Genomic DNA, 12,200 nt, shown 5'->3' with positions numbered 1-12,200 from the left:
TTGGGACACTCAAAGAGCAGAACCAAAATCTGAGCTTTTCTTTTTAACAAGAGCTAAACCGCAAACATGTACAAAGTAAAAATAATAAGAATAAATAATAAATTAGCAGAATACCAATCAAAATATTGCATGTACTTTTCACTTATAAGTGTTTGCTGTGTTCTTCTATTCCTTAGACTGAGTCACTGGCAGAGTCAGAGCTAGAGTCAACCATGTACCTGGATGCAACCATTGTTCAGATCACAGTTGAAGTAAGATTTTTTATATTTGAGACAATATTCTTACGGTTTCTATTGGATCATAATGTGTTGAAAAGCAACCATTTATGATACAAATAATACAACTTGTTACTTTATACAGTTCTCATAGTATACATAATTAGTTATTAGATTCCACAAGAGAAAATTGCATTTTTTTAATAGTAAATAACTGGACTGAAAGCAGAACACTGGCTGAGGAACAGTATATTGCCAAAAGTATTTGTCTACTTTTACATGTACATGAACTTTGATGACATCCTATTCTTAATCTTTAAGTTCCTATTTGTTGATGGACCCAGTGTTACCAGAAATAGCAACTTTAACTATTCTGTCAACAGACGGTTTAGGAGTGTGTTCATAGTTAGATTAGACAACCAGAACATCACAAAGACTTGCTGTCTTGGTCACAAATGCGCCAGCAAGACGTGCACCAACAATTTGTCCTCTTTTGAACTCTGGTATGTCACCCATAATGTTGTGTGCATTTCAGTATTTTGAGCAAAACTGTGCTCTTACCCTGCTAATTGAACCTTCACACTCTGCTCTTACTGGTGCAATGTGCAATCAATGAAGACTGGCTACCAGGCTGGTCCAATTTAGCCATGAAACCTCCCACACTAAAATGACAGGTGTTTCAGTTTCATTGTCCAACCCCTGTATTTTGAGCAGAGAAAAACAAGATTGTGATCTGATTTGCCTAGACGAGGTCCTGTTTTAGAGATGTACTCCTTAACATTTTCATAAAACAAATCCAATATTTTGTTTTGTTTGGTAGAGCACCTGACAAACTGTCGGTAACAGCTAAAGGTGGAACGTATACTGTTGCCAAAATAACACTGGTGAACTCTTTGGGTAAATAAAATATTTCCAGAACATTTTTTTATTTCACTGAAATTGGAGCATTTTCAAGCCTTAGCTGCCTGTTACAGAAATCCATGTATGGTTTGTTCTTTGGTTTTCCTGTTTCAAAACAAAATGGCAAAAAGAAAATTACCATTTTTTTTGTTTTTCCATTTTAAAACCTAAATGTAAAAATGTAATATCAAACTAATTAAAACTCCACTGTTTGATTTTTGCTTTAGCTAGCTTAATCCAAAACAAAATATAAGGTTGTATTATTTTTTGGTGATACCAGTGTTCTGAAAATCTGTGCTATCTCGTCCGATTTTCATACCGTAGTGCGTTTAGATGGTTATATCTGTTGGTGCTACGCTTTGAAAACTGCTTCCATTGTGTTTACATCAAAATCAGCTTTATTGAGTCAGAAATTTTAAAAAAGTAGAGAAAACAAATTTACATGCCAAAACCATAACGGTTAATGCTGAAGGTTAAATATAATCATCGGAAAACATTCTTAAAATGACAGGATTGAAGTGGAAGTTTACCAGTTATGTGTAGCATTGGAACAATTTATATGAATGATGAAAAATGTTCTTAAACCACGAGAATATCCTACCCGTTGTACGTGTGTAGACGTACTCAATTCCTTCATCAAGATATCCTGCCTTTTTAATATATAAAGCTATCACATGTTGATGCGCTAAAACCCTTCATCAGAATGACCTAGCTGTATAAAATAGAGGTAGCACATGCTGAGGTAAGAATTTCCTTCATCAGAAGAAGAATGAGAAATGAAACGGTATCAGACAAGCTTTTATTGCAAATTAATTAAATAGACATTTACAAATACATGTTATCCCTGCAAACACTAAAAGGTTGTGTGACAGTCTTTATTATATCTGGTATATTTTGTAACAAGTCAGTTACAAAAATGCTTTCAAGCTCACTGTAAGTTTTGTAAACTTAAAACAAGAAGTAATACATAAAGTTAAGGAAAATAAGACATAAGACAAATTGTCGTGTAGCACCGACGTAGGACAGATTGTCGGGTAGCACAGATAGTCAGAACACCGGAAATGACAGATGTCACCAAAGAACCAGTGCTTTGGCTGGGAAACTGCGGAAAATAAACCAGTAATTCCTCAAGATACTGGCAATGGCTTCAACCAGAACCCTGCATTGATTATAGAGCTTGTGCGAAATTCTGTTCCCCAGAAATAATCTGTCCCTCTCCTATCTTTACCTTGTGAATACAGGAAGCATTGTTGCTTCAGATGGGCTCTGTGCTTGCCTCACACAAGCCAATTCTCCTCACCAGTCTGCTATCCACTAACCCTAACATCACAGGACTCATACCTGAACCCAAAGAACTCTGTCGGAAAACTACAGTATAATGTGAAATACAAGTAGCACGCCCATGGTGCAACATCAGTGCTGTGTGATCAGGGTAACAGATTATTTCAGGGGGACAAAATTGAGGGGTTGGGACAGTTTTCGTCTCGAGGCGGCTCTGATTGGCAGGCTCGTTTGGATCGGGTGGACCCTTCTTTTGTTCATGGCCCCCTCCCTGGATAGGGACTGGGGTTGTAGGGGGACAGGGTCAGAGCAGGTGGTTGGGGACTTGGCCAGGTAATTCGGGTTCGGGTGGTGCCAGCACTAGTCTGGACTAGTGGCTCAGGCGGCCTGCCTGTCTCCACCCCAGAACGAAGGGGACCATTATTGTGTGTCTTTACGTTGGATATGTTGTTGTGAGTGTTTTTATGTTTACGCACGTGTGTGACTGTGTGCGCCTGTTTTTGTGTCAAGTTGGGTCTTGGGCTGCTTCCTGTCCTGTATCATCTTTGGCTCCTCTTCAAATGTGTGGCCTATTTCCTGCCTGCCACACTCCCTGCCGGTGGCTGGTGTCTCTGCCCGCTGGTGTATTAGTGGACTGTGAATGTGTGTATGAATGGGTGAATGACTGATTGTAGTGTAAAACGCTTTAGGGTCTCTGGGTACTTGATACAGTGCTATACAAGTGCAGATTATTTACCATTACAATTTAGGTTTGTTGGACCAGGGACACTTGTACAAAGTTGGAGGACAATGGGCCCCGAGGACTTGAGTTTGACACCCTTGTATGGGGGTGTTTACCTGCCAGAATTCAAGGGCCTAGATTTTCAATTTAAGAGCAAGGTTTCTTATTGCACTCAAAAGTTGTAATGGTCACGTTGTTTCTGTGGTAGTATGGGTAAGAGTTTACCTGGCAAAAATCAAGAGGAAGAAATTGAGAAGTCAAACTCCTCAATTAAAGAAGTTCTTCATTTTTGGCAGTTAAATACCCCTGCTCTAGACCAGGCGACCACAGCTACATGATCCACAAGCAGGAGATGGGAGTCATGAGGGCACTAAGGGCGCAATTCTGTTAAATGAGGGCATTCATTGTTGGCAAAGTATTGGTATTCATCCTCACTAGGCACTCACTGTGTAAATTGATTGTAAACTAAGAGGATTGTATTGGTGAAATGTTTTTATAATTGAATGACTCTTCATTTCTGGCTGTTTTTAAACACCATTTACTCCCAAATTGTTTTGTCCTTTTAAATTACAGCTTTTTTGTTTAGATCATAATATAGCTTGCATTAAAAGGTCTAGTTAAAATGCTGCTAGCTTCTCCTCAATTTTGGGTATTGTGTCAAGTTGTCCCTGAAATGAGGCATTCTGATGTGGTCACAGAGCACCTCGCACAAGTTAGGATTTTTACAACTAGGGCGCAAAGCAGATGGCAGCATGCTCCGCAGTTTACAGTACTCTATTGTACTATTGTCGGACAGAGCTACAAATCTGGCATTGAGCAACACCTATACAATAATTGGTTTTAAATGTGTGCATCACTTACCACCTGCAATGTGATAAGAACCCCAGAAAGGGGAGAGTTCACCTCAAACTGCATGCTGCACACCACTCCTATGCAATAGATGTGCCCTGCTTAATGTTACATCTAACTCTGGATGTTTATTGCATGTTTTTTAATTTATGTAGAAAGGAAGGAAAACATTTAGTTACATCCCTATGGTTTTAAATTTGTACAGTTTACGTTTAGTTGACCTAAGTCTATTCTATGCAGTAACAGAAATTTTAATTATCTAAATATGTATTAAATTTCCAGATTTGCCTGACTCACTTTCTTGTTTTGTATTTTCAGGTTTAGAGGAGTAAAAGTCATGCAGAACCAAGATAACCAGGAATCTACGTTGCCAAAGGAAAAGCCTTAGCTGGAGTAAATAAAAGAGCAGTGATGTCCACATGACTTAAGAAATTATACTGGTATTTGATTTTATATACATTAAAAGGTGGATGAAAGTCAAAAAATGTAGCTGTTTTATGGTCATTTATGGCAGCATTCTCACCAAAGCCACTTTTCTCTTAAGTTAATGTTTGAAGCTGAAGCAGAATGTCCAAACTTTGTTATCCATATGTGGTGCTTGGATAATGTAGTGAATAGCTTATATACTATATATATATATATATTTGAGTGCTTGAATGATCCTAGAGGTTATGTTGTCTGGGGCTTAAATGACCCTGGTAGGGTATCCCATGGCAAACAGACTCTGGATGATGGGTGAGACAAAGAGCGGTTCAAGACACCTTCATAAGGACCACACAATCGAAGCGCGTGATGTCGCCTGGTACGGAGGAGCTGGAGTCCGGACCCAGGCCTGGAGGCAGGACTCGTCGGAGAGCCCCTGGTGGCTGGGTTGCGAGAGATGCAAGACCATCCCCCAGTGGGCCCACCACTTGCAGGGGGAACCATGAGGGACTGGTGCAAAGAGCATCGGGCAGCGGACGATGGTGGAGACCTCAGCGGCCCATTCTCTGGATGCTTAGGCTGGCTCTAGGGATGTGGAATGTCACCTCACTGGGGGGAAAGGAGCTTGAACTTTGTGGGAGGTCGAGAGATATTTACTAGAAATAGTCAGGCTCACCTCTACGCACAGCGTGGGCTCTGGAACCCATCTCCTCGAGAGAGACTGGACTCTCTTCTACTCTGGAGTAGCCCGCGGCGAGCTGGGTTGGGTTTGCTTGTTGCCCCCAGCTCAGCCGTCTTGTGTTGGGGTTCAACTCAGTGGATGAGGGGGTCGCATCCCTGCTCCTTTGGGTTGGGGACAGATCTCTGACTGTCGTTTCGCCTACGGGCAGAGCGGTAGTGCGGAGTACCAGGCCTTCTTGGCGTCCCTGTCGGGGCTGCTGCATAGTGGCTCTCCCGGGGACTCTGTTATTTTGCTGGGGGACTTCAACGCCCACGTGGGAAACGACAGTGACACCTGGAGAGGCGTGATCGGGAAGAATGGCCTCCCCGATCTGAATCCGAGTGGTGTTTCATTATTGGACTTCTGTGCTAGTCACGGATTGTCCATAATGAACACCATATTCAAGCATAAGGGTATTCATCAGTGGACTTGGCACCAGGACACCCTAGGCAGGAGGTCAATGACTGACTTTGTTGTCGTGTCTTCAGACCTTCAGCTGCATGTTTTGGACACTCGGGTGAAAAGAAGGACTGAGCTGTCCACTGTTCACCACCTGGTGGTGAGTTGGATCCGCTGGAAGAGGAGAAAGCTGGACAGACTTGGCCGGCCCAAGTGCATAGTGAGGGTCTGCTGGGAACGTCTGGCGGAGCCCTAAGCCAGGGATGTGTTCAACTCCCACCTCCGGGGGAGCTTTGACCAGATTCCGGGAGAGGTTGGAGTAGACCATGTTCTCCGCATCTATTGTCGATGTTGCTGCCCGTAGCTGTGGCCATAAGGTCCGTCTTTCGTGGTGGCAATCCCCGAAACCGGTGGTGGACACTGGCATTAAGTGATGCTGTCAAGCTGAAGAAAGAGTCCTATCGGCTGGCTTGTGCGACCCCTGAGGCGGCCGACGTGTACCTTGAGGCCAAGCGTGCCGCGGCCTGGGCTGTGGCAGAGGCAAAAACTGGGCCATGGAGAAGGACTACCGGTTGGCCTCAAAACGATTCTGGCAAACAGTCCGGCGCCTCAGGAGGTGAAAGCAGTGCTTTGCCAACACTGTTTACAGTGGGGTTGGGAAGCTGCTGACCTCGACTGGGGACATTATCGAGCGGTGGAAGAAGTATTTCGAGGATCTCCTCAATTCTGCTATCACGCATTCCTTGTTGGAAGCAGAGGCTGGGGACTCGGGGTTGGACTCTTTCATCACCCAGGCTGTCTATAAGTCACTGAGGTGGTTAAAAAGTGTCTCTAGACTGGCAAACCGTGATGGCGGTCCCCCTTCATAAGAAGGGTGACCAGAGGGTGTGTTCCAACTACAGGGGGATCACACTCCTCAGCCTCCCTGATAAGGCCTATGCCAGGGTATTGGAGAGGAGAGTCCGGCCGACAGTCAAACCTCGACTCCAGGAGGAGCAGTGTGGTTTTCATCCTGGCCGTGGAACACTGAGCCAGCTCTACACCCTCTGCAGGGTACTCAAGGGTTTATGGGTTTTTTCCCAACATGTGTTTTGTGAACCTGGAGAAGGCATTCGACTGTGTCCCTCGTGGTGCCCTATGGGGGGTGCTCCAGGAGTACGGAGTTGGGGACCCTTTATTAGGGGCCATCGGGTTTCTGTACAAGCAGGGCAGGAGTTTGGTCCAAATTGCCGGCACTAAGTTGGACCTGTTCCCACTGCATGTTGGACTCTGGCAGGGCTGCTCTTTGTCAGTGGTCCTGTTCATATCTTTTATGGACAGGATTTCTAGGTGCAGCCATGAAGGGGTCTGGTTTCGGGACCAATGGATTTCATCTCTTCTTTTTGCAGATGGGGTGGTTCGCAGCCGATTGTGAAGTGGCTGGGATGAAGATCAGCTCCTCCATGGTTCTCGACCGGAAAAGGGTGGCTGGTCCTCTTCAGGTTGAAGGGGAGTTCCCACCTCAAGTGGAGGAATTCAAGTATCTTGGGGTTTTGTTCTTGAGTGAGGGGTGCCGGTGGCGGTCCGTTGAGCAAGAGCTAACGAGAGCTATACCGAAAGCGAAGCTCTCGTTCCTACCCTCACCTATGGTCATGAGCTTTGGGTCATGACCGAAAGAACGAGATCCTGGATACAAGCGGCTGAAATGAGCTTCCTCCGTAGGGTGGCCGGGCATTCCCTTAGAGATAGGATGAGGAGCTCACCTATCCGGGAGAAGCTCAGAGTAGAGTCGCTGCTTCTCCACATCAAGAGGAGCCAGTTGAGGTGGCTCGGGCATCTGTACCGGATGCCTCCTAGACGCATTCCTCGGGAGATGTTCCAGGCACGTCCCACCGGGAGGAGGCTTGGTGGGACGTGCCTCCGATATTGATATAGATATATATATATATACAGGGGTTGGACAATGAAACTGAAACACCTGTCACTTTATTGTGGGAGGTTTCATGGCTAAATTGGACCAGCCTGGTAGCCAGTCTTCATTGATTGCACATTGCACCAGTAAGAGCAGAGTGTGAAGTTTCAATTAGCAGGGTAAGAGCACAGTTTTGCTCAAAATATTGAAATGCACACATTATGGGTGACATACCAGAGTTCAAAAGAGGAGAAATTGTTGGTGCACGTCTTCCTGGCGTATGTTTGACCAAGACAGCAAGTCTTTGTGATGTATCAAGAGCCACGGTATCCAGGGTAATGTCAGCATACCACCAAGAAGGACGAACCACATCCAGGATTAACTGTGGACGCAAGAGGAAGCTGTCTGAAAGGGATGTTCGGGTGCTAACCCGGATTGTATCTAAAAAACATAAAACCACGGCTGCCCAAATCACGGCAGAATTAAATGTGCACCTCAACTCTCCTGTTTCCACCAGAACTGTCCGTCGGGAGCTCCACAGGGTCAATATACACGGCCGGGCTGCTATAGCCAAACCTTTGGTCACTCATGCCAATGCCAAGCGTCGGTTTCAATGGTGCAAGGAGCGCAAATCTTGGGCTGTGGACAATGTGAAACATGTATTGTTCTCTGATGAGTTCACCTTTACTGTTTTCCCTACATCCGGGAGAGTTACGGTGTGGAGAAGCCCCAAAGAAGCGTACCACCCAGACTGTTGCATGCCCAGAGTGAAGCATGGGGGTGGATCAGTGATGGTTTGGGCTGCCATATCATGGCCTTCCCTTGGCCCAATACTTGTGCAAGATGGGCGCGTCACTGCCAAGGACTACCGAACCATTCTTGAGGACCATGTGCATCCAATGGTTCAAACATTGTATCCTGAAAGGCGGTGCCGTGTATCAGGATGGCAATGCACCAATACACACAGCAAGACTGGTGAAAGATTGGTTTGATGAACATGAAAGTGAAGTTGAACATCTCCCGTGGCCTGCACAGTCACCAGATCTAAATATTATTGAGCCACTTTGGGGTATTTTGGAGGAGCAAGTCAGGAAACGTTTTCCTCTGCCAGTAGCACGTAGTGACCTGGCCACTATCCTGGAAGAAGAATGGCTTAAAATCCTTCTGACCACTGTGCAGGATTTGTATATGTCATTCCCAAGACGGATTGACGCTGTATTGGCCGCAAAAGGAGGCCCTACACCATACTAATACATTATTGTGGTCGAAAACCAGGTGTTTCAGTTTCATTGTCCAACCCCTGTATATCTCTATAGATATAGAGATCTATATATATATACCGTAAATTCCGGACTATAGAGCTCACCTTATTAAAAGCCGCATGCTCTAATTTTAGAAAGAAAACCAATTTTGTACAGGCCGCACCGGATGTTAAGCCGCGGGTGTCCCATGTTGTAATATGATTTACACAGAAAGATATTACATGTGAGGAATTTTTAACTTAATCCTTATGGTGATATAAACAAATGCATATTGCAAATGCTTTTTTTCGAACAGTGGCTATCACGGCTACCTTTAAATATACGTACGTTGTCAGTAACACACAAATCTCATTGCTAATGGTTTTTTACTTAACAGTGCACGAACAATATTCCAATATCCTAACTGATATACACTGCAGCCTCAAAGGTCAAAAGTCATTGATCGCCTTCTTCATCTTCTTCCTGCGCACTGAAACCATCAAAGTCCTGTTCTTCAGTGTCCTAATTGAACAGCCTCAGGATCTTGTCACTCACTTCAGCCTCTTCGTTGACGCTCTCACTTGAGTGCACCCGGTCCCCTTAATCACGCAGCAGTCCAGCCTTTCGGAACCCGTTGGTGATTTTCCATGTTGATGAGGGTGAATATAAATGTCTGATTTACAATACCGATAATTGAATTGTGAAAGTGCCCTTGATTTATCGCACAAGTTCATTGGACCTCTTTGAACTACTCATCAGTTTGGTTGGTCTACTGTTACCAGGCAAAATGTTTTTGGCGGCATGAAAAAAAAAACATGCATTAGCATGTTGTATAAGCCGCAGTTCAAAGTGTGTGAAAAAAGTAGCGGCTTATAATCTGGAATTTACGGTATATATATATATATATAGAGAGAGATATCTATATATATCTTTCTCTCTATATATATCTTTACATATATATAAACCAGCTACCACAGAGACAGTTTCTTCCCCCAGGCTGTTTCTCTGTTGAACATTCAATAGAGTACAAAACAACAGCATACAGATGTTGCAAATTCACCTTTTTATTATATATGTGTATATTGTACATTGTAAATATGTATATTCTGTAATACAAAAACAAAACCAAAGAGCAAAGTGTACCGGAGTCAAATATGTATTGTATATATGTGTGTGTATATACACTGCTCAAACAAATAAAGGGAACACTTAAACAACTCAATATAACTCCAAGTAGATCAAACTTCTGTGAAATCAAACTGTCCACTTAGGAAGCAACACTGATTGACAATCAATTTCACATGTGGTTGTGCAAATGGAATAGACAACAGGGAGAAATCTTTGGCAATTAGCAAGACACACTCAATAAAGGAGTGGTTCTGCAGGTCGGACCACAGACCACTTCTCAGTACCTATACTTTCTGGCTGATGTTTTGGTCACTTTTGAATGTTGGTGGTGTTTTCACACTCGTGGTAGCATGAGACGGACTCTACAACCCACACAAGTGGCTCAGGTAGTGCAGCTCATCCAGGATGGCACATCAATGCGAGCTGTGGTAAGAAGGTTTGCTGTGTCTGTCAGCGTAGTGTCCAGAGCCCGGAGGCGCTACCAGGAGACAGGCCAGTACACCAGGAGACGTGGAGGAGACCGTAGGAGGGCAACAACCCAGCAGCAGGACCGCTACCTCCACCTTTGTGCAAGGAGGAACAGGAGGAGCACTGCCAGAGCCCTGCAAAATGACCTCCAGCAGGCTACAAATGTGCATGTGTCTGCACAAACGGTTAGAAACCGACTCCATGAGGATGGTATGAGGGCCCAACATCCACAAATGGGGGTTGTGCTCACAGCCCAACACCGTGCAGGACGCTTTGTATTTGCCAGAGAACACCAGGATTGGCAAATTCGCCACTGGCGCCCTGTGCTCTTCACAGATGAAAGCAGGTTAACACTGAGCACATGTGACAGACGTGACAGAGTCTGGAGACACCGTGGAGAGCGATCTGCTGCCTGCAACATCCTTCAGCATGACCGATTAGGCAGTGGGTCAGTAATGGTGTGGGGTGGCATTTCTTTGGAGGGCCACATGACCCTCCATGTGCTCCCCAGAGGTAGCTTGACTGCCATTAGGTACCGAGATGAGATCTTCAGACCCGTTGTGAGACCATATGTTGGTGCGGTTGGCCCTGGGTTCCTCCTAATGCAGGACAATGCTAGACCTCATGTGGCTGGAGTGTGTCAGCAGTTCCTGCAAGATGAAGACATTGAAGCTATGGACTGGCCTGCCCGTTCCCCAGACCTGAATCCGATTGAGCACATCTGGGACATCATGTCTCGCTCCATCCACCAACGTTGCACCACAGACTGTCCAGGAGTTGGCAGATGTTTTAGTCCAGGTCTGGGAGGAGATCCCTCAGGAGACCATTTGTCTCATCAGGAGCATGCCCAGGCGTTGTAGGGAGGTCATACAAACACGTGGAGGCCACACACAATACTGAGCCTCATTTTGTCTTGTTTTAAGGACATTACATCAAAGTTGGATCAGCCTGTAGTGTATTTTTCCACTTAAATTTTGTGTGTGACTCCAAATCCAGGCCTCCATTGGTTAATAAATTTGATTTCCATTGATGATTTTTTGTGATTTTGCTTTCCCCACATTCAACTTTGTACAGAACAAAGTATTCAATGAGAATATTTCATTCATTCAGATCTAGGATGTGTTATGTGAGTGTTCCCTTTATTTTTTTGAGCAGTGTATATATGTATATACATATATATGTATGTATATATTTGTGTGTATATACAGTACAGACCAAAGGTTTGGACACACCTCATTCAAAGAGTTTTATTTATTTTCATGACTGAATGTTGAAGCTTCACACTGAAGGCATCAAAACTATGAATTAACACATGTGGAATTATATACTGAACAAAAAAGTGTGAAACAACTGAAAATGTCTTATATTCTAGGTTCTTCAAAGTAGCCACCTTTTGCTTTGATTACTGCTACGCACACTCTTGGCATTCTGTTGATGAGCTTCAAGAGGTAGTCACCTGAAATGGTTTTCACTTTACCGGTGTGCCCTGTCAGGTTTAATAAGTGGGATTTCAAGCCTTATAAATGGGGTTGGCACCATCAGTTGGTGTTATGCAGGAGGTGGATACAGTACACAGCTGATAGTTCAACTGAATAGACTGTTAGATTTTGTAGTATGGCAAGAAAAAAGAAGCTAAGTAAAGAAAAACGAGTGACCATCATTACTTTAAGAAATGAAGGTCAGTCAGTCCAAACAATTGGGAAAACTTTGAAAGTACAGTCGCAAAAACCATTAAGGGCTACAAAGAAACTGGCTCACACCTCTGCGGCGGACGATAAATTAATCCGAGTCACCAGCCTCGGAAATCGCAGGTTAACTGCAGCTCAGATTAGAGAACAGGTCAATGCCACACAGAGTTCTACACATCTCTAGAACAACTGTTAAGAGGAGACTGTGTGAATCATTCCTTCGTGGTAAAATAGCTGCTAGGAAACCACTGCTGAGGACAGGCAACAAGCAGAAG

At 44.3% G+C, this 12,200-nt stretch overlaps 1 protein-coding gene across 1 annotated transcript in view; it reads left to right on the top strand.

Annotated features, from left to right (window-relative positions):
* Positions 1-4,451, top strand: part of ska2 (spindle and kinetochore associated complex subunit 2) — a 44,451-nt gene extending 40,000 nt beyond the window's left edge. The window contains exons 4-5 of the mRNA XM_047380084.1: positions 177-251; positions 4,285-4,451. Coding sequence (XP_047236040.1) covers positions 177-251; positions 4,285-4,290 — 81 coding nt within the window. The 3' untranslated portion in view covers positions 4,291-4,451. The remainder of the gene's footprint in view (positions 1-176; positions 252-4,284) is intronic.
* The last annotated feature ends 7,749 nt before the right edge of the window (positions 4,452-12,200 follow it).

This window comes from Girardinichthys multiradiatus, chromosome 11 (genome assembly GCF_021462225.1).
Source record: "Girardinichthys multiradiatus isolate DD_20200921_A chromosome 11, DD_fGirMul_XY1, whole genome shotgun sequence".
Lineage (NCBI taxonomy): Eukaryota > Metazoa > Chordata > Actinopteri > Cyprinodontiformes > Goodeidae > Girardinichthys > Girardinichthys multiradiatus.
This window is presented reverse-complemented; position numbering and strand designations above follow the sequence as displayed.